The 26,816-nt window shown below is 43.3% G+C and overlaps 1 protein-coding gene and 1 long non-coding RNA gene across 2 annotated transcripts in view; one reads left to right on the forward strand and one right to left on the reverse strand.

Moving 5' to 3' along the window:
* LOC140494402 (dual specificity testis-specific protein kinase 2-like) overlaps positions 1-12,385 on the reverse strand; it is a 134,798-nt gene extending 122,413 nt beyond the window's left edge. The window contains exon 1 of the mRNA XM_072593589.1: positions 10,798-12,385. Within this exon, the coding sequence (XP_072449690.1) occupies positions 10,798-11,016 (219 nt within the window). The 5' untranslated portion in view covers positions 11,017-12,385. The remainder of the gene's footprint in view (positions 1-10,797) is intronic.
* A 92-nt stretch (positions 12,386-12,477) lies between these two features.
* On the forward strand, positions 12,478-26,053 carry LOC140494416 (uncharacterized). The gene is made up of 3 exons (XR_011963956.1): positions 12,478-12,550; positions 12,668-12,771; positions 24,914-26,053. It is a non-coding gene; the product is annotated as an uncharacterized lncRNA (long non-coding RNA).
* The last annotated feature ends 763 nt before the right edge of the window (positions 26,054-26,816 follow it).

A 26,816-nucleotide genomic window follows, 5' to 3' on the forward strand; every position in this document is an offset into this window, starting at 1 on the left:
CTATTCTGCGATAAGATTTTGAGAGACCTGAATCTGCATGAGGCATGTAGGGATTTGCCCAGTGGAATCAGGGAGTGATGCATTGAGCCATATGCCAAGTCATGGCTGAAGAGTGCAAAGTTAACCATTTCCAGTCAATGTGAGATAACCCCTGCATGTCTTGGATTTTGGAAAATTGGTGACTGCTCAGCTCAACTCCTTGGCCTTTAGCAGTGATAGGAACAGAGTGAGAACAGGTCTCCATCTTTCATATATTGAAACTAGGAGCACCAGTAGGCCATTTGGCCCTTTGAGCCTGCTGTGTTATTCAACATGATCATGGCTGATCCTCTATCCCAATGCCATATTCCCGTTTACTCCCCGTACTTCCTGATGCCTTCAAAATCTTGAATGTATTTAGTGACTTGGCCTCCACAGCCTTTTGTGATTGAGAATTCCACCGGTTCAATGCCCTTTAAGTGAAGGATTTTGTTCCTCATCGGAGTCCTAAATGGATTACTCTATCCTGAGACTGTACCCCCGGTTCTCAACTCCTCTCCTCATACAGCAGTCCTTCCATCGCTGTTATCAGCCCAGTGAATCTTTGGTGCACTCCCTCAAATGGTAAGTATATCCTTTTTTAGGAAAAGGAGACCAAAACTGTACACAATACTCCAGATGCAGTCTCACCAATGTCCTGTATAACTGCAGTATGATTTCTGAACTCATATCTTCTTGCAATGAAAGGCAATTTGCCTTCCTCATTGTTTGCTACAGCTGCCCGACCACTTTCATTTGTTGGTGGACAAGGATACTCAGATTCTTTCGTACACTCATACTCCCAATGTTATCACTGTTTAAATAATACTCTTCCTTTCTGTTTTTCACACCTAGTTGTATAACTTCACATTGAGCAATAAGTGCATCTGTAATAGGATTGCCCACTCATTTAACTTGTCTAAATCACCTCAAAGCCTCCTTGCATCCTCCTCACAACTCACAATCCCACTCAATTTTGTTTTAACAAAGAACAAAAAAAAACAGAACATTAACGGCCCAGGAACAGGTTCTTTGGCCCTCCAAGCCTGAGCCAATCCAAATGTACTGTCTAAACCGGTCGGTCAATTTTGAAGCATCTGTATCCCTCTACTCATGCATTTGTCCAAATGCTTCTTAAATGAATCTACCGTGCCAGCCTCTACCACCTCTGCTGGCAACATGTTCCAAACGCCCACAACCCTGTGTGTGAAGTACTTGCCGCGTATATCCCCCTTAAACTTTCCACCTCTCACCTTGAGAGTGTGACCTCTCATTACTGAATCCTTCACCCTGGGAAAAAAGATGGTCTCTATCCACCCTGTCTATACCCTTCAGGATTTTGTAAATCTTAATCAGGTCCCCCCTCAATCTCCTTTTTTCTAATGAAAATAAACCTAACCTACTCAACTTCTCTTCATAGCTAGCACCTTCCATACCAGGCAACATCCTCGTAACCTTCTCTGCACCCTCTCCAAAGCGTCCACATCCTTTTAGTAATGCGTCGACCAGAACTGTACACAATATTCTAAATGTGGCCGAACAAATGTCTTGAACAATTTTAACATGACTTGCCAGCTCTTATACTCAATACACCATCCAATGAAGGCAAGCATAGTAGATGCCTTCTTGACCACTCTATCCACCCTGGCAGCAACCTTCAGGGTACAATGGACCTGCACTCCCAGATCTCTCTGCCCATCAACTTTTCCCAAGGCTCTTCCATTTATTGTATAATTCACTCTAGAATTAGTCTTGCCTAAATGCATCACCTCACATTTGTCTGGATTGAAATCCATCTGTTACTTTTCCGCCCAACTCTCCAGTCTATCTATATCCTCCTGTATTCTCTGACAGTCCCTTATGCTTTCTGCTACTCCACCAATCTTCGTGTCATCTGCAAACTTGCTGATCATACCAACAATGCCCTCTTCCAGATCATTTATGTATATCATAAACAACAGTGGCCCCAACACTGACCCCTGTGGAACACCAGTGGTCAACTTTCTCCATTTCGAGAAACTCCCTTCAACTACTACTCTGTCTCCTGTTGCTCTTTATCTACCTAGCTAGAACATCCTGCACACCATGTGACTTCACTTTCTCCATTAGTCTACCATGGGGAACCTTATCAAACGCCTTACTAAAGTCCATGTACATGACATCAACAGCTCTTCCTTCATCTGTCAACTAGGTCACTTCCTCAAAGAACTCTAAGTTGGTAAGGCACGATCTCCCCTGCACGAAACCATGTTGCCTATCACTGATGAGCCCATTCTTTTCTAAATATAAATAGATCCTATCCCTCAGTACCTTCTCCAGCAACTTTCCCACCACTGACATCAGGCTCACTGGTCTGTAGTTACCTGGAATATCCCTACTACCCTTCTTGTACAGGGAGACAATAGGAGCAACCCTCCAGTTCACCAGCATCTCACCTGTGTTTAAGGATGCCACAAAGATAGCTGTCAGGGCCCCAGCTATTTCCTCTCTCACCTCCCTCTGCAACCTGGGATAGATCCCATCTGGTCCTGGGGATTTGTCCACCTTAATAACCTCTAGCGTCCCCAACACATCTTCCCTACTTATGTCATAGTCATAGTCATGTACAGCATGGAAACAGACCCTTTGGTCCAACCTGTCCATGCCGAACAGATATCCCAACCCAATCTAGTCCCATCTGCCAGTACCCGGCCCATATCCCTCCAAACCCTTCCTATTCTTATACCCATCCAAATGCCTCTTAAATATTGCAAATGAACCAGCCTTCACCACATCCTCTGGCAGCTCATTCCATACTCGTACCACCCTCTGCATAAAAAGGTTGCCCCTTAGGTCTCTTTTACATCTTTCCCCTCTCACCCTAAACCTATGCCCTCTAGTTCTGCACTCCCCGACCCCAGGGAAAAGACTTTGTCTATTTATCCTATCCATGTCCCTCATAATTTTGTAAACCTCTATTAGGTCACTCCTCAGCCTCCACTGCTCCAGGGAAAACAGCCCCAGCCTGTACAGCCTCTCCCTATAGCTCAAATCCTCCAACCCTGGCAACATCCTTATAAATCTTTTCTGAACCCTTTCAAGTTTCACAACATCTTTCTGATAGGAAGGAGACCAGAATTGCACGCAATATTCCAACAGTGGCCTAACCAGTGTCCTGTACAGCTACAACATGACCTCCCAACTCCTGTACTCAATACTCTGACCAATAAAGGAAAGCATACCAAACGCCTTCTTCACTAGCTCTAATCTCAACATTCATCATGTTCCTCTCCTCAGTGAACACTGATGCAAAGTAATTATTCAAAATCTCACCCATTCTCTCAGGTTCGACACACAACCTTCCTTCTTTATCCTTTAGTGGATCAATCTTTTCTCTAGTTACCCGCTTGCTCCTTATATAAGAAAAAAATGCTTTGGGATTCTCCTTAATTCTGCTCGCTAAAGCTATTTCATGACCCCTTTTAGCCCACTTGATTACTCGTTTAAGACTTGACCTACTCTTCCGATATTCTTCCAGGGCCAGTTCTGTTCTTAGCTGCAGAGACCTGATGTATGCTTCCCTTTTCCTCTTGGTTAGTCTTACAATTTCTCCTGTCATCCACAGTTCATGAATCTTGCCCTTCCTATCCTTTGCCTTCAACGAGACATGCCTACCCTGCACGATCGTTGAAAGCCTCCCACATCTCAAAAGGTGGACTTCCCTTCAAATAGCTGTGTCCAATCCACATTTCCGAGCTCCTGCCCAATTTTGATATAATGAGCCTTGGCCCAGTTTAGTACTCTTTCCTTAGGACCACTCTCTTCTTTATCTGCGAGTATTCTAAAACTTAGAAAATTGTGGTCACTGTTCCCAAAGAAATCCCCCACCGCAACTTCTACGACCTGGCCTGGCTCGTTCCCCAACACCAGGTCCAATATGGCCCCTTCCCTCATTGGACTATTGACATACTGCTCTAGAAAACTCTCCTGGACGCTTCTTACAAATTCTACCCATCAAACTTGGAAATGTTGCGTTTGGTTTCCTCACCAAGCTTATTAGGTAAAAACAATGACTGCAGATGCTGGAAACCAGATTCTGGAGTAGAATGGTGCTGGAAAAGAACAGCAGTTCAGGAAGCATCCGAGGAGCAGGAAAATCGACGTTTTGGGCAAAAATCCTTCATCAGGAATATAGGCAGAGTGACTGAAGGGTGGAGAGATAAACAAGAGGAAGGTGGGGGTGGGGAGAAAGTAGCATAGAATACAATAGGTGAGTGAGGGTGGGGATGAAGATGATAGGTCAGGGAGGAGGCGGGGGAAGGTAGCAAAGAGTACAATTGGTGGATGGAGGTGGATGAAGGCGATAGGGCAGAGAGGAGGGTGGAGTGGATAGGTGGAAAAGAAGATAGGCAGGGGGATAGTGCTGAGCTGGAAGTTTGGAACTGGGATGAGGTGGGAGAAGGGGAAGTGAGGAAACTTGTGAAGTCCACATTGATGCCCTGGGGTTGAAGTGTTCCGAGGTGGAAGATGAGGTGTTCTTCCTCCAGGCGTCTGGTGGTGAGGGAGTGGCGGTGAAGAAGGCCCAGGACCTCCCTGTCCTCGGCAGAGCGGTAGGGGTAGTTGAAATGTTGGGCCACAGGGCAGTGTGGTTGATTGGTGCAGGTGTCCCAGAAATGTTCCCTAAAGTGCTCTGGGGAGACTGGACGCCTCCTAGGAGAAGAGGAAACTGCATTGGGAGCAACGGATACAATAAATGATATTGGTGGATGTGCAGGTAAAACTTTGATGCATGTGGAAGGCTCCTTTAGGGCCTTGAATAGAGGTGAGGGAAGGAAGTGTGGGCGCAGGTTTTGCGATTCCTGCAGTGGCAGGGGAAGGTGCCAGGACGGGAGGGTGGGTTGTTAGGGAGCATGGACCTGACCAGATAGTCACGGAGGGAACGGTCTTTGCGGAAGGTGGAAAGGGGTGGAGAGGGAAGTGTATCCCTGGTGGTGGGGTCCATTTGGAGGTGGCGGAAATGTCGGCGGATGTTTTTGTTTATGCGAAGGTTGGTAGGGTGGAAGGTGAGCATCAGGGGCGTTCTGTCCTTGTTACGGTTGGAGGAGTGGGGTCTGAGGGCGGAGGTGCGGGATGTGGAGGAGATGTGTTGGAGGGCATCTTTAACCATGTGGGAAGGGAAATTGCGGTCTCTAAAGAAGGAGGCCATCTGGTGTGTTCAGTGGTGGAACTGGTCCTCCTAGGAGCAGATACAGCGGAGGCAGAGGAATTGGGAATATGGGATGTCATTTTTGCAGGAGGTAGGGTGGGAAGAGGTGTAATCCAGGTAGCTGTGGGACTCGGTGAGTTTGTAAAAAAACGTCGGTGTCAAGTCGGTCATCCACCTCCCTCCTCACTGTCCAAAGCTCCAAATACATCTTCCACGGGAGACAACGGTTGACTTGTACATCTTCAAATCTAGACTACTCTATCCACTGCTCACGCTCCTCTATGTCCAATACACTATCTTGCTTTCACATTTCTGTCAACAGCCTGTTGCAGTACTTCAGTGAAGCTTAATGCAAGCTGGACAAAGTGGCTCACTTTCAACCTTCAGGGCACAACATTGAGCCTAACAACCTCCGACCATGAATATTGTCCTCCATTTTGATATTCCCCAACCCCCACCATCTTGCTTTCATTGTTTTGCTATCTATTCTACCATTAACATGGAAGCTATGTTGCTCCACTACAACTGTAACCAATTCCTTTTCCTTTTGTTCTACAACCCTTGTGATTTCCAAATGCCCCTCATCCTCTACCCTTCTCATGTTCCATTTGCTCAGCCTACTTGTCTCTACTGTATAAACCCATTCTGCCTTTAGTTCTGAAGAATATCATATTGGACTCAAATTGCAAACTCGGTGTATCTCCTCTCCAGAGCTCATAAGACGCAGGAGCAAGTAGACCATTCAGCCCAACTGCCAATCAATGAGATGAGATTATGGCAGATCTGATAACTCAACTCCACAATACTGCTTTTCCCCATAATCCTCAATTCCCCTACTGATAAAAATTGGTATATCTCTGCCTTGAAGGTACAGTCTTGACAGCCCTCGGCATTAACGAGTTCCACAGCTTCACTACCCTCAGAGAGAAGAGATTCTTCCTCATCTCCATATTCTGAGATTATGAGCTCCTGTCCTAAACTCTCCCACAAAAGGAAAACAACAATCCATATCCACCCTGTCAAATCTCCTAAGGATCTTATAATGTTGCTGTAAGGTCTCCTCACATTCCTCTATACCCCATCGAGTACAGGTCCAATCTACTCAATCCCACTTCAAAAGAAAATCCCTCCATACCATCAGTGCAGTGAACCTTCTCTGGACTCCCTCCAATGCTTTCCTTTGATAAGGGTCCCAAAATAGTTCACAGTATTCCAGGTCTGACTAATGTCTTGTATAGATTAGAGTGGTGCTGGAAAAGCAGGTCAGGCAGCATCAGAGGAGTATGAAAATCTATGGTTCGGGCAAAAGCCCTTTATCAGCCCTTTATAATGCCTTGTATAGTTTTAGCAGACTGGCTGATTTTCTCCAGCATGTTCTATTTCTGCTCTATTTCTCTCTGCTAGCGGAGAAAACATCTGAATTAATACATGGAGATGTTCCCACTTGCAGGCTGTCCAAAACTGGGAGCATTGGACATAAAACAGTTACTAATAAATCCAGAATTTGCTGGAAAAGCTCAGGTCTTGTAGCAACTGTGAAGAAAAATCAAAGTTAACATTCCAGGTCTGGTAACCTCTCCTCAGAGCCACCCTGAGGAAGAGTCACCAGACCCAAACTTTGATTTCTCTGCGCAGATGCTGCCAGACCTGCTGAGCTTTTCCAACAAATTCTGTTTTGTTTCTGATTTACAGCATCCTCAGTTCTTTATTTTTCACTAATAAGTCCAACTGGGAATTCAGGAGAAACCTCATCACCAAAAGAGTGGGAAGATTTTTAAACTCACTGTTAACTAGAGCAGTTGAGGCAAATAATTTTGATGCATTTAAGGAAAAGCCAAAGACATAAGAAGAAAGGAATAGAAAGATTTGTAATTGACAATGAGGTGAATTGATGGGGTATGGAAGGAGGCTTGTGCAGGCCATAAACATCAAGGGAAGCCCAGTGGCTCGTTTCTGTAAAATTCTATGTGTCTCTCAGTAAACAATATAGTTTTATGCGGGGAGTGTCATGAGGTAAGGGTAGGAAATACCTGATTTTTACAATTATTCTAAGTTCAGACAGTTTACTGGTGCCCTTGGCCTCAAGGCAGACTCTTGCCCTGACAAACAAACCTGACATGCTAGGTCCCAGTTCATGCTGAGAGTAGCTTCCACCCAGCCACTAATTCTCTGAGCTCTCAATTTGCTTCCATCAGTGAACATGTATCTGATGAGATTACCCTGGGATCAGGCTGCTCTCACAGCTGCTGCAGGTTTCTAGGGAAATGACTGGATGAGGCATTTTGGGTGAGAGGCGCCAAGTCTAGGCCCCAGAATTTTCAACTGCCTCTGTCGTTAAGATGATACTTCTCCCACACACTAAAGTGTGTCACTTCCTGCTCTTTGACAATATAACCCTTCAAATGATCCAAACATTTACTCTAGATGTAATATGCGTTGGGTGAATTCCAGAATTTTGGTTCTGGGCAGCTAAAGATACGGTCCACATGGTGGAATGATGAAAATCAAGATGCACAATTGTCAGCATTAGAGAGGTCTGTAGAATTGCAGGACATTGCAGAGATAGGAGTAGGGTGAGGATCAGAATTTTAATATGCTAGTGGTGACAGTGACCAATGGGGCTGATAGGTGAGTGGGACTTGGTGCAGGCAAGGATATGGGGTGATGAGATTCAGCCAGGTTGAACCACAATCTGCTCGCAATAAGACGAGCTTGTACTATAGATAGTTCTGAGATTGTACATTCATAAACAGAGGAGGTGGTGACAAAGTGGTAATGTCACCACACCAGCAATCCAGAACCTAATCCCCTTCAGGGAAGGTAACTGCTGTCCTTATCTAGTCTGGCCTACAATGTGACTCCAGACCCACAGAAATCGTTGGAAAGTCTCAGTAAGTCTGGCAGCATCTGTGTAGAGGTATCAGAGTTAACATTTCAGGTCAAGTGACCCCTCCTCAATTCTGACTTTTGCTTTAGGTCACTCAACCCAAAACATTAACTGATTTCTCTCCCTAGATGCTTCCAGACCTGCTGAGCTTTTCCAGCAATTTCTGTTTTTGTTTCCGATTTACAGAATCCACAGTTCTTTCGGTTTTTAGACAATAAATGCTGGTCTGGCCAGCGATACCCACAAATAAAAAAAAAAGGCTCTCAAACTAGACCTGCTCCCTCTCTCCTCAGGAGTTTAAACTTCAGTTGAGAAACAAAAAAAAAACTCAGATTTGCACAACAAAGCCCATTAGTAGGTCTTGAGCTCAAAAAAAGCTACATACAGGCAACCATCAGGTTGAAAATGGAGCCTGTTCACAAGACAATTAGTACGCAAATTGGAACACAATGCAGGACAATATAAAATAGCCATTCATAAGTACAGGAAACTTTCATATGTCAGATCTTTAAAATTATGTCTCTGTATGAGATGACATTCTTAAGTAAGAGCACTTGTAAATCAGGGAACTCCTGTAGGTGCAATTTTTGTTGTTACAGATTTGTTGGTGAACTGAGAACCTCTCAAAATCTAACTTGAGAAATAATTTGTCATCCATGTGTTTCCCATTCAATTCTAAAAAACGTTTTTGAACATAATATAACATATCTTCAGATTGTACAGCTGCATTTATGCACCTTTGTGCTCCTCACTATTTTTGTTGCCTTTTGTTTTTAGTTGAAGGGCACAGCATCTTTTAAAAGCCTGGGCCTCAAGTGAGTATTTTCACAACTTGGAATGGGCGAGGTCTCAGTCATGTGTGAATCTTCTGAGCATGTGGATATACTTCCAGCAGGCAAACTGCATCATCATGGCCATGGAGTGTCTTCATCATGTGAGGATGACAGGCTTTTGCCTCAAAAGATGTAATAGATTATGAATTCAGCCAAATAAGAGCATTAACGAAATTTTATCAGCAGGCACCGAGCTGGCCATGTTCAACTGATGTCGACAATGATGATGACTAGAATTTGGTTTTAGAATACCTGCCACCTAATGGTTAAAGTTTGCAATTACACTGTGACACAGGTGAGGTAAGGGAACTGAGTGGGAAATGTTGACATGGTAATTAGTAAAGTTAGAATTGACAAAAAGGTGTAACCAGAAATCATCACAACAGGAATTTGATTTGTGAACAGTAAGTGTAGTAGAATATTTCTGAATACATAAATGATGTTTCTCTGTTCTGAATGGCTCACAGACAACACCTGTGTTCAGCAGTACCAACTATTTCTTTGTTGACTGTTACCAAAGAAAACAAAGATTGTTTATCAAAGAACACATTTTAAAAAAACGTCTTTATATCGGAGGCATTTTGTAAGGCTGCCTTTTCAAAGAGGCTACTGAGGAATAGGAAGGCATTTCTTTAGTTTTTTTTCCCTGGGATGTATTTAGCAATTCTGAAGAGTCAAAAAGCTAACCTTACTTTTCTCTCCATAGGTACTGGAGTAATTCAGCAGCTCTGGCTGTTAGTTCTGTTTTTACTTTAGACCCCCCAGCATCAGCAGTATTTTGTTTTTCCATTAGGCCTTTGTCAACATTGGTGCTGAGCATGACCCAGAGGTGAGCTTTTGACCTCACATCCACAAAATCACTAAGAGTCTATTTTCACTACTGTAACTTAGATTAATTTTCCTGTCTCAGCCGATTTGCTGCTGAAACCTTCATTTACATCTTTTATGTACTGGACTCAACAATTTCAATGACCGCTGCCCTACCAACTACCCATCATAAACTTGGAACCATCCAAATCTCTGCTAAACATATCTGAACTTGCATAATTTCTGTTCCCCTATAAGTCACTAATTTATTTTGGCTCCCACTGAAATAGCAACTTGACTTAAAATTTTCATCCTCGATTTCAAATCCCTCCAAGGCCTCACTCCTTGCTATCTCTACAATCCTCAGAGACGTCTGCCTTACTGGAATTCTGGTCTCTTCAAACATCCCTGGTTTTAGTCATTTCACTGTTAACAATTGTTTCTTCAGCTCTAGAAATCTCTCTCTACACCTGTCTACCTCACTTCCTTCCTCTAATGCTTCTCAAAACCTATCCTTTGATCTGGCTTTTGGTCATCTAACCTCATCTGTCCTAAAGTGGCTTGATGCCATATTTTGTTACCTAATTTTCTTGACAAGCACAGCGGGTATCCTATTAAGTTAAAGTCAAAGTCATTCTTATTGATGTTATGATTACTAATCCATTTGAAAGGTAGAATTCTACCAATAAATTCTGTAACTATTCATTTGATCTTCTAGATAATGAATTACGTTCCCAACTACTGCATAGTCTCATCTGCAGATTTCAGCACGTTTCCTGATCCAAACCAAAGACACAGTAGCAGACAATAGCTCATGTAATAGAGACTAATCAGATATATGCAGAGCCCCACATAGGCAGGCAGTATGATCATCAGGTACATGCAGACAGATCCTCAGGTACAGTCAGACTACCAGGCACTTACACACTGCTAAGGTCCAGTCATACCTCTCAAGTGTACAGTGTTCCCAAGAGCAGTTACTGCCTCATGTATTTGGCACTGCCTCTCTCTCAACCAATTATCAATCAAGTTGCCTGGTAATATGAGCAGCATTCACAGCCACCTACCTTGAACACCTCAGAAAAGAATCCTGACCCAATTTTCTCACAGTGGAAGTCATCAATCCTGGTCAAAGTGGAGACTGCGCTACGCAGCGCTCTGTAGGAAGAGGGGCGGAGATGGCTGCACCCAGGTATCGTGCCCAGCACCGGAGCAGAATATGGCCCAGGGTCAGGTATCAATACATCACTGGACAGGTCCAATCTGAGTGCCGATTCTCTCGACATCTCCCCTCACACCCCCCTCCCCCCCCACTCCTTAAATCCAATTCACATCTTTCCCAAATCAAGAACCTCTTAATGATAGGATGAGGAGGACAGGGGGAAGATTTCCAGGATTTATAAACAGGTCTTCAAACCGCCAGAATCAGAGATGGGTCCACATGCAGGTGATTTCAAATTGATCAATCAGAAGTGATCAGCTCTAATGAATAATGCAGCACTGGCTTGGATTAGCAATGGAGGAGAAATCCATGATATCTTGACAGTCAATTGATAATATGACAATAGTAACTTCTGATTTATGAGTCAGTCAGTGATCTGGTTCCAGTGAAGTAATAATCCAGTAACAATCAGTTGATAATCCAGTTTTGTTAATCCAGAAAGTCAAAATCATTGATGATCAATCAGGAAATAATCAAATCCTGATCTATTGCCAATCTGGCTCCAATAAATGGATAATCCAACAGTGTGAGGTTAAGAAAGTGATAATTCATCAGTTAATAACTAGAGACCAACTTATTGATTATCAGCCAATTCATCAGCATACGACCCCATGTTAGGACCTTGGCAACCCTTTCACCAGACAAGTGTACTTCCCTAGGGAGAAATCCTAAGTAAAACACTAAACCAGGTATTTGATTTACCAAAGGCAATCCCAAACAAACTTTACCCTGATCCCAGTCCTCCCCAAACCCTGCTCCAAGTTTGCTCCTGATTCCTCTTTCATCCAGTTCTAGGTAAACTGTCAGTTTCCTTTCTGAAGCTGCTCCTGGTCTAATCCTGATCTAACTCTGTTTCTGGTCTAATCCTAATTCCCCCTCACACTTTGCTCCTGGTTTAATCTTACTACTGGTCTCTGACCATGGTTTCTCTTCTGATGTTGCTCTTATTCTAAACCTTCTCCTGGTCTAATCGAATTGCTGGTCTGATCCTGACTTTCTACTCCAGATCCGTTCCTGGTTTCCCTTCCAATCGTGCTCCAGGTTTAAACCTATTCCTGATTTGATCCTGGTCTCTCTGTAATACCATTGCTGATCTAATCCTCGCTTGCTCCCTGATCCAGCTCCGATCCCGATTCCCGTCGGGAATGACGATGTCGGCGCTACCGCTCCTTTTTTTTCAGGTTTTTGTTTTGTTTTTGCAGCCGCTCCGGGTGTTGGCACCGTTTATTACAACAGCTGGCAAGCAGCGAGCTCGAGTTGGGATCCTGCTCCGGATTGCTGTTGCTCCGGGAGTGATTGCTGGGTTTGCACACCTCAGTGTGGGTGTTATTCCGGAACGTTGTCTGTCTGTCTCTCTCTCTCTCTCTCCCACACACACACACACACACACACTGTGCGCTTGTGTTCTGCTGACACTCCGCGTTCCCATATGTGGAAGGCACGGAGGTTGGGTGGAAGGCGGCGCTGCTGAAATGCCCCCGCCCCACTAAAGCCTTCCTCATTCTCCACCCGCTCACAGGGAGGCAGGGACCAGGCGCCGCCTGCGGGCTGCATAAATTCACTGGCAATCGAGTATTCACTACACCCAGAAAACACAGGTCACGGATGAGTCTGAATGAAAAACAAAACAACAAACGCCCATAACCTTCAACCAACATAATTCAAACAGTTTATCAGGTCATCGGTTTCGAAACGTTAACTCTGTCTCTCCACAGATGCTGCCTCGAACTGCTGAGGTCCCCGGTATTCTTGTATTTGTTTTATCGGGCCACGGTCATGTTTGGTAGCTGACGGGATCTTGCTGTGCCCAAACTGACTGGTAAGTTTTTTTTCTCTGCAACACAACCGTTGACAGGGAACTATGCCCCAGGAGCTGATCGGGGCTTCTGGAAGAATCAAAAAGCCCAGAAGGCACAGACTCAGTGATTTATGGCAAAAAAAAGCAAGAGTGGTGGGAGGATGGGGGGAAACACTGCCTGCAAGTGTGGAGGAGGTGCACTTAGAATATGGTTCAGATGAGGCATTCAAGAGGGAAACGGATGAATGTTTTAATAGACATGAAGAGGAGGTTCTGTTGTTGGACTGGGGTGGACAAAGTTAAAAATCACACAACACCAGGTTACAGTCCGAGTTTATGTGGAAGTACTAGCTTTCAGAGCGCAGCTCCCTCGTGAGGTAACTCGTGAAGCAGGATCATAAGACACGGAATTTGTAGCACAAGCTCATAGTGTCATGCAACTGACACAATATATTGAACAAACCTTGATTGCTGTTAAGACTTTCATCTTTTAGAATGGGTCGCAGGTTTCAATTCATCAGTATATAAATCCCAGAACTTCTTTCAAGTCACATTCCCGAGATAACACAAGGTTTTATTTAAAAAAGGTGACATCTCAGCTCAGTCAATGCAGTAAAGGTGTAAGGTTAGAGTTTGTATTCCAATCTTGAGTCAGTTTGGTTCTATTTCCAAAATAGAAATTTATAAAATGTCACCTGGATTAACTGCTTGCAGATTGTTTGCTTTTAGAACAAAATAGAATGTACCTGCAAATTCAATTCTGCAAATGAAATTCACCCTATAGATTTATATGTGTGTGTGCGTACTTGTGAGGGAGAGAGAGTGTGTGTTTGTGGGAGAGAATGCATGTGTGTGTATGCATGTGAATGCTTGGTAGTGTGTGCATGAGAGGGTGTGAGTATGGGGGTGGGTGTATGTATGTGTCTGAGAGAGAGCCTGTGTATGGATGTGTGAGTATGTAAGGTTGTGGGTATGTGTGAGTGTATTTCGGATTGGGGTCACCTGTCGTGTGACATGAATCCCAGATCCCAGTTGAGGCTCTCCTCATGGGCATCAAACTTGGCTGTCAGCCTCTGCTTGGGCACTCTGTATTGTTGCGTATCCTGAAGTCTACCTTGGAGGACGGTGACCTTAAGATCGAAGGCCGAATGGCCCTGACTGCTGACATGTTCCCCAACTGGGAGGGAAAATCGCTCGTTGTCTGGCGATTGTTGCGTGGTGTCCCTTCATCACTTGTCTTCGCATTTGCATGGTCTTGCCAATGTACCATGCTTCTGTGCATCCTTGCCTGCAGCATATGGGATAGACAATGAGGCAAACTTTCATTTGCAGAATTGTATTTGCAGTTACATTCTATTTTGTTCAAAAACACAATCTGTAGGCAGTCAATCCATGTGACATTTTATGAATTCATATTTTGAAAATAGAACCAGTCTGACTCAAGATTGGAATATAAAAAGACTCTAAAGGTGCGAGATTAATGCATTGTCTGAGCTGAGATGTCACTTTTTAAATAAAACTTTAAGTTGTGTCTGGAATGTGATTTGAAAGACGTTCTGGAATTTACACACAAATTAATTGAAACCTGTAACCCTTTCTAAAAGATGAAAGACTTAACAGCAATCTAGAATTATTCAATATATTCTGTAGGTTGCATGGCACTATGATCTAGTGCCATAAATTGTGTGTCTTATGATCCTGCTCTACTAGATACCTTACGAAGGAGCAGCGCTCCGAAAGCAAGTACTTACAAATAAACATGTTGGACTATAACCTGGTGTTGGTGTGATTTTTAACTCTATTTTAATAGATACATCATGCAGGGCTTTGAGGGAAAGGCAGGCAGTTGGCACTAAGTCATGATGTTCATTTGGAGAGCCAGTGCAGACACAATAGGCCAAATAGCCGCCTTTTACACTGGAAGGTTTTTATCATTCTGTGAATTCCTCCATGTCCTCTTCCCAATCCCACCTCTCTGATCTGGCCCAGTTCCACTGTACTTCAGATCTCCACATTCTTCCAATTCTGACTGCTGAGCATGTCCTGATTTCAGTCACTCTACACTGGCGGCCATGCCTTCAGGCATCTGGGCTTCAAGCTCTGGAACTCCTTCCCCAAACCACTCTATCTCTCTCTTCTTTAAGGTGCTGCTTTAAACCTCCCTTCCCACCAACCTTTTGATGATGTCCCAACACCTCCTTTAGTAATTAAATGTCAATTTTTGTCCAATAACAGTCCTCTAAAATACCTTGGGAGATTTTGCAATGCAAATGTTGCTCTATGAAGGTGCAAGCTGTATAAATGCACTCATCTAGACAAGACTTGACTAGTATTCTGCCACACTCCTGACTTATGCCTTGTCGATGGTGGATAGACTTTGAAGAATGAGAAGATGAATTACTCACTGTAGGAATCCTAGCCTCTAACCTGCTCTTGTCGCCACCTTATTTATATGGTTACGTTTCTGTTCAATAGCCCCAGGATCAAGAATTCTTCGATATTTGACATTCTTCCACAATAGTAAAAGAAATAACTTTATTTATATATGGGATCACCTTCCATGAGTACAGAACATTGTAAACCCCTCAATCTGATTATAATACTCCCATTTCTCTCTCACTATTCAACACCTCCGGACATCCTAGAGTGCTTTACAGCCTCTAAAGTTTGCACCTTACTTTACTTTTGTCAGATTGGAAAATGGCTGGCAGTTTACTCACTATTGACAATACCACATAAATAAATTGCTTTGTTTCTCATAGCTTTCACAACCTCAGGAACCCCAAATCGCTTTACCAATAAATAACTTTGAAAGTGTGGTCTTGTTGTAGGGAGGTCTTGTGGCACAGTGGGTAGCTTCTCCACCTCATAGCCAAAAGCTTTGGGTTCAAGTTCACACACCACAAGTGGTGGCCCCAGAATGTGTGGTCGAACAGGTTAAGTATTGGCTTGGAAATTCCTCCGACACACCAATGTCAGGTAGTTCATTCTCTGGGTTACAAAATACTTAAAATTCATTGGGTGTCAGGAGGTTCAACGGCCAGTGTGTATCAGATGGGGACCAACAGCAAGAGGTTCAATGCTTTCCCTCACCCCCTCCCCCATTCTAGCTGGAAATAATTCAGGACGCGCCTCCTTCTGGCACTGGTTGTGGCTCTTGTTTGGATGGCTTCTAAGCAGACAGCTGGAGAGAAACACAAAGTGACTGTTGTAGAAAACACAGTAGCCATATTGGACACAAATGTCCATATCATAGAATCCCTACAGCATAGAAACAGGCCCTTCGGCCCAGCAGGTCCACACTGACCTACCGAAGAGTATCCCACCCAGACCCCTTCCCTTACATTTACCCCTGACTAATGCACCTAACCTACCCACCTCTGAACACCATGGGCAATTTAGCATGGCCAATTCACCTGGCCTGCGCATCTTTGGACTGGGGGTAGAAACCAGAGTAAACCCACACAGACAGTCACCCAGGGCTGGAATCAAACCCAGGTCCCTGCCACTGAGGCAGCAGTGCTAACCACTTAGCCACTGTGCCAACCATGTGATTCAGAGAAATGGATTGAAGGATAAATGTTGGTCAGGTCATCAGTGAGAACTGTCCTACTCATTCTCAAAATAATGTTGTGGGACATGGGCCTCTCCATCTGGGTCTGCATTTATTGCCTGCCCCTAGTTACCCTTGATAAGTGGTGGTGAGCAGCCTACTTGAACCACTGCAGTGCATGTGCTGTAGGTTGACCCACAATGCCCATAGAGAGGGAATTCATGATTTTTGACCTAGCGACAGTAAAGGAACAGTGATATATTGCCAAGTCAGGATGGTGAGTAACTTGCGGGGGAACTTGTAAGTGATGTTCCTTTGTATCTACTGCCCTGATAGAAGTGGTTGTGGGTTTTAAAGTGCTATCCAAGGATCTTTGGTGAATTTCTGCATCATGGGGGACAGTCACTGATGGCTGGGATCTCTGGAAGGTGACTGTGTGTAAGGTCATTAGAAGTGGTGAGTGAAAACAAAAAGCTCAGCTGCTGAGAAGAGGGGACCAGAGAAAACCAAGACCAGAGCAACCAACACCTTTTCAATCGTGTCTTCTTCTGCAGCAACGGAAGCAGAGACTGCCTTGTCAGAGTGCAGCTTCTGGGCCACACCAGATGATTTTTAACAGATTTGACCACCATAGTGTAAGTAATGATCTTATGTGACAGAAGGCTACCAAAAGAGGAAATATGGAACAAATGTCAGTAGATGAAGCTGGAATTGCAAGTCAGTTTTAAGTATTGGAACAGGCATCGCTTCCAATATTATTCCAACTGGTTTGCATGGAATAAAATGGTGAGCAATTTGTGAATGGACAATAAATGCTGACTTGTGTGGGTGGGGGAGCTCTTGCAGCACAGTGGTAGCGTCTCTATCTCTAAGCCAAGAGGTCTGGGTTCAAATCTCAGCTGCTTCAGAGGTGTAAAATAACATCGCTGAACAGGTTGACAAGAAAATATAGTGAACATTGGCTTTGCCAAAAAAAAAATTAAAAGAGCCAAACCTGTAATGAACAATCTCTTGTGCACAAAATCGAGATCCATGCCTGGAAAAATTCTCCTTTTGTTCTCTGCGTTTTGTCTTAGGATCTATTAAATCCATATGAATAAACAGACAGGGCCTTAGTTAATGGTCTGATTGAATGATTCAGTGGTCACCATTGAATGATTGCTGGAGTAAGGCTTAAAAACAAAAAAGAACCATCTGACGGACTTGGATACTAATACCACCATCCAGTCAAATGGTAATCAATGGGCTTGAAACAAATAAATCCCTTGACAGAGGTATGGGATGAGTATATTCAGTGCTAATAGCAGCCATGAAAGATGGTTAGGGAGCAGAGGTAATTTGCAAAACAAATTGACATTTTCAAAACAAGATGACAGAACAAATCCAGATGCGTTAGTCTGAAATAAAAACAGGAAAAGCTGAAAATAACCTGCAGACCTAGCAGTGTCTGTGGAGAGAGAAGCAAAGTTAATATTGCAGGTCAAAAGTTTATTATCAGAACTGTTCTGCAATTCTGGCTGGAATTTTCTCTGTCCCATGGAGGCAATGCAAATTTAGAATGAAGTGTGGTGTGTCAACTTCCTGAAATAACTGGCCATTTCCACAAATGTGGGGGAGCTGCTGGTGGTAATTTTTGTCCTTGTTGGCACTATGGGCACAGCCCCACCAATGCAGCCATGTCAGCATCCATTTCTGGCCGTCAGACATAACTTCTTGCCAATATCTTCATTTTAGGAAACTCCTAGAAGACCCTGGTGGAGTTCAGTTAGTATCTGGCAGTGACCTTTGCTCGGGACAATCACTCTTGCTCCCCATAATAATATGCGGTGTTCTGGTCTGGCTGAGTCCAGAAAGGTTTCAATTCTGGTTGTGGTGGCCATTTGGTTTTCCCATCGCTACCAGCTGTTTGACTTTTGCCACAGTCTCACATTGTCAACTGTGACGATACAGGAGGTGCAAGAGGCAGTAAGGCAGCTCCAAGGTGGCAAGGCACCCGGTCCAGATGGGTTCCTGACTGAATTTTACAAGGTGTTTATACATGTTAGCTAAACCACGTCTGGAGATGTATAGTCATTTGTATAGCCAGGACTGCCTTCCACCCTCTCTTAGGGAAGCCAATATCTCCCTTAGTTTAAAGAAAGAGAAAGACCCTAAGGATTGCACATCATATAGACCAATCGCGTTATTGAATGTGGACTTCAAACTTTTATCAAAGACGTTGGCTCTGAGGTTGAAAAAGGCGTTGTCTGTTATTATAAAAGAGGACCAGATGGATTTTATCAAGGGCTGCAGCTCCTCCAACAATATCAGGCGGGTACTGAACATAGTGCAAAAATGTCAGCAGAGATTGATTCCAGGCTTAGTGGTCTCCCTGGCTGCAGAAAAGGTGGAATGGTTGTATCTCTTTGGTCTAGGAGGGGCCTTTGCCAGTGGGTGGCAGTGTTACACAGAGACCCCCAAGGTAGCAGTTATCATGAATGGGGTTAAATCGAGCAATTTTGGTGTGATAAGAGGCAGTGCACATGGATGTTCTCTCTCGCCACTGCTGTTTACCATGGTACTTGAACTGTTGGTGTAGGCCATCTGAAAGAACCCTGAAATAGTTGTATCAAAGGTAGGAATTGGGGAAATCAAAATTACTATTTATGCGGATGATGTCCTTCTGTTTGGCTAACCCGGAAAAGTCCGTACCCCGGCTAATACAAAAAATTAAATTATTTGGCAGTTTTTCGGGATTCAGGATAAATTTTGTAAAGTCAGAAGTCATGTCCCTGGGGGGATGGGTGGAAGTACCAAAGCTGGAGGACGGAATGGAGTTTTCTTTTAGGTGGTCACAGAAAGGTTTCCTCTATCGGGAATTTTTATTACACCTGTCTTTTGTCAGCTGTACAGAACTAACTTTGTACAGTTGTTTGAGAGAATAAAGCAGGACATGCAGCGGTGGGAAGGACTACCCATTTAATGGTTAGGTCACATAGCCTTGATTAAAATGAATGTTCTTCCTCGGTTATTATATCCCTTGACGATGCTCCTGTTATTATTACCCAAACAGGTGCTGTGGCAGTTTGCCAGTTGGCTTGGATCATTTATTTGGTGCCGTAGGCACCCCCTAATTAAATTTACCAAGTTGCAACTACCACAGGATATGGGTGGGGAACCTCCCAAATCTGAAGAGATACCAAATAGGTACTCTGCTGTCATATTTGGGTAAATGGGTGTGTAAGGACTTGAGGTCGATATGGCTTGATGTTGATGCCTCGCAGGTGATATGTCCCCTCATCAACTTATTGTTAATGAATATGATGAGATCTGTGGTTGAGCACAGATTATTATAAATATAGTGAAAGCATGGAGGATAATGCGGCAGGGTGAGGGCAATTTGCTTAAGACTTCGCCGTTCACCCCATTAGTGGGAGCCCCAGGATTTAGACCAGAGTCACTGGACTCCAGCTTTGAGCATGGAAGGGTAAGGAAATCGCCTGTTTGGGAGATTTATTCGAGGGAGAGGTCTTGATGTCTTTCATCCAGTTAAATCAGAAATACAGGATCCCTAATAGGAACCTTTTCCAATACTTCCAGGTTAGGGATTATATACAGAGGAAGACCACGCTCTTGGCCAAGCCTACAAGTCGAATATAGAAAGAAGAGTGCTATGATGTGGGGGCGCTCTCTCGGTTAGTATCATATATCATCTGCAGAGGGGCAATGCCTTTGGGGATATGGAGAGACTCCATGAGATCTGGAATCAGGAGTTAGGTAAAGAAATCTTATCAGAAATATAAGAGGATATAGGGGGGAATGTAAAGAAAATTTCAATATGCAATAATAGCACAAGCGATACAATTGAAGATTCTTCACAGGGCCCACAGGGCACCAAAGAGGTTAGCAAAGTTTAAGAAAGTATCTTCTCCAAAATATCCTAAATGTAAAATTAGTATAGGCACCCTTACACATTGCTTTTGGTCCTGCTATAAGATTCACAGATGCTGGTGTGCCATAATGAATGAGCTGGAGAAGATCCTAGGAATGGAAGTCAATGGTATCCCTTCTTTTGGGACGACTGAGTCTGCCCTCTTTGGGTAAACACGGGAACAGGTTATTTAATGTTCTTACATGTTGTGCGAGGAAGAAAATCCTAATTAATTAGCTATCAGAAAAAGGTCTTTCAAGATTGGGCAGACTTGTGATTGGGCACGTCCCTCAAGGTTACCTGACAAATATGGTGTACCATGGAATAGAGCAGTTTTATAAGACATGGTGGCCCTTTCCAAATTACATCAACATGGACCTATCGATGGTACTGATTAGGGCTTTTATTTTGCCACAAGGGCCATATATGGTGGTCCCAGGGATGGAGGTCTATTAAATATGGATATAATAACTGTTGCTCCCATGGACGGGAGTTTCGGTGGAGGTGCAGCAAGTGGAGTAATGTAATGTAATGTAGTGTAAAGTAATGTAGTTCAATCTTAGTGAATTGTAATTTAATTTAATACTACTTTATTTAATTTAAGTTTATTCTAATTCTGGTTAAATTTAGTAAATATGAGATGACCATCTTGAAGAGTCATAAGCAGTTTATTGTTAACTTTACTGTAATATAATAACGTGATATTATTTCTATTTTTCTGTAGTTCTGTACTTTGATAACTTTAAGAGTATATATATATTTGATCATGGCTGATATGTTCCTTCCTCCTATTTTCCTGCCTTCTGTCCATATCCTTTCAACCCATTTCCAATTAAAAATCCTTCAATTTACTTATTGTCCAAGCATCTACCACACTTTGGAGTAGCGAATTCCACAGAAGTAATTTCTCCACAACTCTGTTTTAAATTTGATACCCCTTATCCTAAGACTATGACCTCAAGAGATGAAGCATCCACTCCATGCCTATTTTATCCACACTTTTTTTTATCATCTTTAATACCTCAATTTCATCTCCCCTCATTCTTCTAAATTCCAGAGAGTATAGCCCTAAACTGTTCAGTATATGTCATGAATGAGGCTATACAATTGCCTTGTCCCCCAAGCTCAGTTGTCTGGGTGTCCACTTCTATTGGTATACCTTGCTCCATTTGCCACGTTTTCTAATAAAGCCAGTTGTAGTATTTGAAATCCAGCTGAGTTTCAGCTAGAAGGTGCTTTTGCATGGTCACATCATTAATCCCACTCTTGTCGCCACTGAAATAACTGCACAAAGACTAGTATCCCATCATTAAGTCACCTTTTATTTACATGTGCATAGTACATGACACTGATCGAGCTAGCGCAGAGCCAGCCTCTGAGACTGAATATAACTCCTGACACTCCTGTTTACATCTGTCAGTCGGACTCCCTAATTGCACCAATCACAGCATAGACAGACCTGCAAATAGCTGCTCCCAGTCGATATTCGCCAGATCTTATCTAATGATAATGAAATTGGCCTTCCCCCAATTTGGATACTTAATTTCTACATTATCCTTACCTCTTTCCATAATGACTTTGAAACGTTCAAAGTTATGGTCATATCACCAAATTCCTCACCCAATGAGACATCAATCACTTGACCAGTTTCTTTCCAGAGGATTAAATCTAGCACTAACTCACCTCTAGTAGGAATATCGACATACTGGCATATAAAACTCTCCTGGAAGGACTTTGAAAATTCCACCCATCTAATCCTTTCACACTAATGCAAGCTCAGTTGATGTTAGCAAAGTTGAAATCTTGTACTACTCCTCTCACACTTTTCTGTGATTTACCTATATGCCTGCTCCATTATCTCCCTCTGATTGAAAGGCCTATAATATAATCTCAGCAAAGTGATCACTTTTTTTTTAAACTTCTAAGCTATAGCAAGATGGCTTCATTTATAATCATAGAATCATGACGATGTACAGCACGGAAACAGACCCTTCGGTCCAACTCGTCCATGCCGACAAGATATCCCAACCCAATCTAGTCCCACCTGCCAGCACCTGGCCCATATCCCTCCAAAACCTTCCTATTCATATACCCATCCAGCTGCCTTTTAAATGTTCCAATTGTATTCAGTCACTTCCTTTAGCAGCTCATTCCATACATGTACCACCCTCTAAAAACGTTGCTCCTTAGGCCTCTTTTAGATCTTTCACTCTCACCCTAAACCTATGCCCTCTAATTCTGGACTCTCCCACCCAGTGAAAAGGCTTTGTCTATTTATTCTATCCATGCTCCTCATACTTTTATAAACCTCTATAAGGTCACCCCTCCATCTCCGACGCTCCAGGGAAAACAGTCCGAGCCTATTCAATCTCTCCCTATAGCTCAAATCCTCCAATCCTGGCAAAATCCTTGTAAATCTTTTCTGAACCCTTTCCAATTTCACAACATCTTTCCGATAGGAAGGAGACTACAATTGCACGCAAAATTCCAACAATGACCTAACCAATGTCCTGTACAGCCGCAACATGACCTCCCCAACTCTTGTACTCAATACTCTGACCAATAAAGGAAAGCATACCAAATGCTTCTTCACTATCCTATCTACCTGCAATTCCACTGTCAAGGAGCTATGAACCTGCACTCCAAGGTCTCTTTGTCCAGCAACACTCCCTAAGACCTTGCCATTAAGTGTATAAGTCTTGCTAAGATTTGCTTTCCCAAAATGCAGCACCTCACATTTATCTGAATTAAACTCCATCTGCCACTTCTCAGCCTATTGGTCCATCTGGTCCAGATCCTGTTGTAATCTGAGGTAACCCTCTTCACTGTCCACTACACTTCTAATTTTCATGTCATCTGCAAACTTAGTAACTATACCTCTTATGCTTACATCCAAATCATTTATATAAATGATGAAAAGTAGTGGACCCAGCACAGATCCTTGTGGCACTCCACTGGTCACAGGCCACCAGTCTGAAAAACAACTCTCCACCATCACCCTCTGTCTTCTACCTTTGAGCCAGTTCCGTATCCAAATTGCTAGTTCTCCCTGTATTCCATGAGATCTAACCTTGCTAACCAGTCTTATTGAATGCCTTACTGAAGTGCATATAGTCACATCTGCTGCTCTGCCCCCATCAATCCTCATTGTTACTTCTTCAAAAAACTCAATCAAGTTTGTGAGATGTGATTTCCCATGGACAAAGCCATGTTGACTATCCCTAATCAGTCCTTGCCTTTCCAAATACATGTACATCCTGTCTCACAGGATTCCATCCAACATCTTGGCCACCACCGATATCAGGCTCACTGGTCTATAGTTCCCTGGCTCATCCTTACCACCCTTCTTAAATAGTGGCACCACATTAGCCTACCTCCAGTCTTCCAGCACCTCTCCTGTGGCTATCGATGATTACAAATATCTCAGTAAAAGGCCCAGCAATCACTTCCCTAGCTTCCCACAGAGTTCTCGGGTACACCTGATCAAGTCCACTTTTATGCATTTCAAGACATCCAGCACTTCCTCTTCTGTCATATGGGCATTTTTTCAAGATGCCACCATCTATTTCCCTTCATTTTATATTTTCTATGTCCTTTTCCACAGTGAATACTGATACAAAATACTCATTTGGTATCTCCCCCATCTCCTGTGACTCCACACAAAGGCCACCTTGCTCATCTTTGAGGGGCCCTATTCTCTCCCTGGTTACCCTTTTGTCCTTAATGTATTTGTAAAAACCCTTTGGATTCTCCTTAACTTTATTTGTCAAAGCTATTTCATGTCCCCGTTTTGCCCTCCTGATTTCCCTCAAGTATACTCCTACTTCCTTTATAGTCTTCTAAAGATTCACTCAATCTATCCTGTCTATACCTTACATATGCTTCCTTCTTTTTCTTAACCAAACCCTCAATTTCTTTAGTCATCCAGCATTCCCTATACCTACCAGCCTTTCCTTTCTCTGGACTCTCATTATCTCATTTCCTAGTTTTCCATTTTCCAGCCGTTCCTTTACCGACAAATATCTACCCCCAAACAGCTTTTGAAAATTCTTGCCTAATACTGTCAAAATTGGCCTTTCTCCAATTTAGAATTTCAGTTTTTAGATATGGTCTATCCTTTTCCATCACAATTTCAAAACTAATAGAATTATGGTTGCTGGCCCCAAAGTGCTGCCCCACTCAGAGACCCTTTGCAGAAAGTCTCCCTCATTACTACGGTTAGTTTCCTTTAACAACAGTGCAATGACTCACCTAGAGTATCAGGTAGAAGGCATTTGATATGCTTTTCTTTATTGGTCAGAGCATTGACAAGAGGAATTGTGAGGTCATGTTGCAGTTGTACAGGACATTGGTTAGGTCACTTTTGGATATCTGGTCAGCATGGACAAGTTGGACTGAAGGGTCTGTTTCTGGGCTGTACATCTCTATGACTCTATGTTTGGTCTCGCTTGTTCCATGCCTCAGGGCATCCTTGCCTACAGCGTATGAGATAGACAACATTAGCCAAGTCACACGAGTACCTGACGTGTACATGGTGGGTGGTGTCCCCACGTATAATGGTGGTATCCATATTGATACTCTGACATGTCTTGCAGTAGTTGCCATGACAGGGTTGTATAGTGTTGTGGTAGATGTTGTCCTGATGGCTGGGCAGTTTGCTGCAAACAATGGTCTGTTTAAGGTTTGTCCGTTGTTTAAAGGCAAGAAGTAGAAGCGTGGGGAAGGTCTTGGCGAGATGCTCATCCTCATCAATAATGTGTTGCAGGCGGAGAAGAACATGATGTAGTTTCTCCACTCCTGGGAATTACTGCACAACGAAGGGACGCTATCGGTTGCATCCCGCGTCTGTCGTCTGAGGCGGTCTCACACAAGCACACATCCACACATACTCTTACATATTTACATACTCACACAGACCCCTTTCATACGCACACTCTCAGACACACACATATACACCCCCAACACTCATGCCCACGCACACACCCTCTCACAGACGTAGACTCCGTCACACTCACGCACACACCCTACCAAGCCTGCACATACGCAAACACACACTCTCATGCGTGCACTCACACGCACATACTCACATGCACACGCACTCCCTCTCTCTCTGTCTCATGCACGCCCAAACAGACACAAATCTATGGGGTGAATTTGCATTTGCAGATATAGAAATAGAACATAGAAAAGTACAACACAGAACAGGTCATTCAGCCCACAATGTTGTGCAGAGTATTAATCCTAATCTTAAAAAAACTGACCTACACATCCCTCAATTCACTGCTGTCCATGTACATGTCCAGCAGTCACTTAAATGTCCCTAATGACTTTGCTTCCACCACACCACCACTGGCAACGCATTCCATGCATTCAGAACTCTTTGTGCAAAGAACCTACCACTGATATCTTCTCTATACCTTCCTCCTAACACCTTTAAAAGCACACATTCTGCAAGCAGGCAATTCATGTGACTGCTTGTAAATTTCTATTTGGAAATAGTACCATTCTAACTCAAGACTTGTATACAGACAGACTCTATCTTCACACCTTTAGTGCATTGTCTGAGCTAAGATCTCCCCTTTTTTTATAAAACCTCAAGTTATCTTGAGACTGTGACTTAAGGGAGTTCTGGGATTTACAAATTAATGAACCAAAACATGCAACCCATTCTAAAAGATGAAAGATTTAACAGCAATCTAGGTTTGTTCAATACATTGTTTCAGTTCCATGACACTGTATTCTTTTGCTATAAATTCTGTCTTATGATCCTGCTCCACAGCGATCTGATGAAGGAGCAGTGCTCCGAAAATTAGTACAGCCTGTACTTCCAAATAAACCTGTTGGACTATAACCTGATGTTGTGTAATTTTTAACTTCCTGTTCTTATACTCAGTAGCACATGGCACTAAGTAATCAGAAGTGTGAAACTTTTGTAGTCCTCCTCTTTAATCTATAATCTAACTCCCTAATTTCCTGCTGCACGTTACCTTTTTTTTAGCCACGTCGTTCACAAGTTCGACGAGGGTTGGCTGTTCACCCTCCCCCTTCAAAGTGCCCTGCAGCCACTCTGAGATATTCCTGAACCTGGTAGCAGGGAGGAAACATGCCATTTGAGAGTCTCAATTGCAGCCACAGAATTGCCTGTCAGTTTCCCAAACAATCTAGTCCCCTATCAGTAAATCTGTCCCAATCGTTATCACCCCCTGCTGTGCTGTAGAGAATCCATACCCCCAACTATATCCAATATTGTGTGAGAGGGGATGGCCACAGGGGCCTTTTGCAATACCTGTCCATGCCTACTAGTCTTCCTGGTGGTTACCCAATGTTTTTCTGCCTGTGTTTACCTTACTTGTGGTATAACCAACTCACTAAATGTACTATCCAGAGCATCCTTAGCATCATGGCTGCTCCATAGCAAGTTCATCTGCAGCTCCAGCCACTTCATGTGTTCACAATGGGCACTTGAAGTATCTCTATTTCTCACATATTGGAAGAAGAGCATTCCATGGACTGAGTACTCCTACCATTATGATCCTTATCAACTGCAAAAAATTAACCTAGAACAAATTACTCAACCTTACCCATTATTCAACAATCTAATTA

The sequence above is a fragment of the Chiloscyllium punctatum genome, chromosome 2 (assembly GCF_047496795.1).
Source record: "Chiloscyllium punctatum isolate Juve2018m chromosome 2, sChiPun1.3, whole genome shotgun sequence".
In the NCBI taxonomy this organism is placed as follows: domain Eukaryota; kingdom Metazoa; phylum Chordata; class Chondrichthyes; order Orectolobiformes; family Hemiscylliidae; genus Chiloscyllium; species Chiloscyllium punctatum.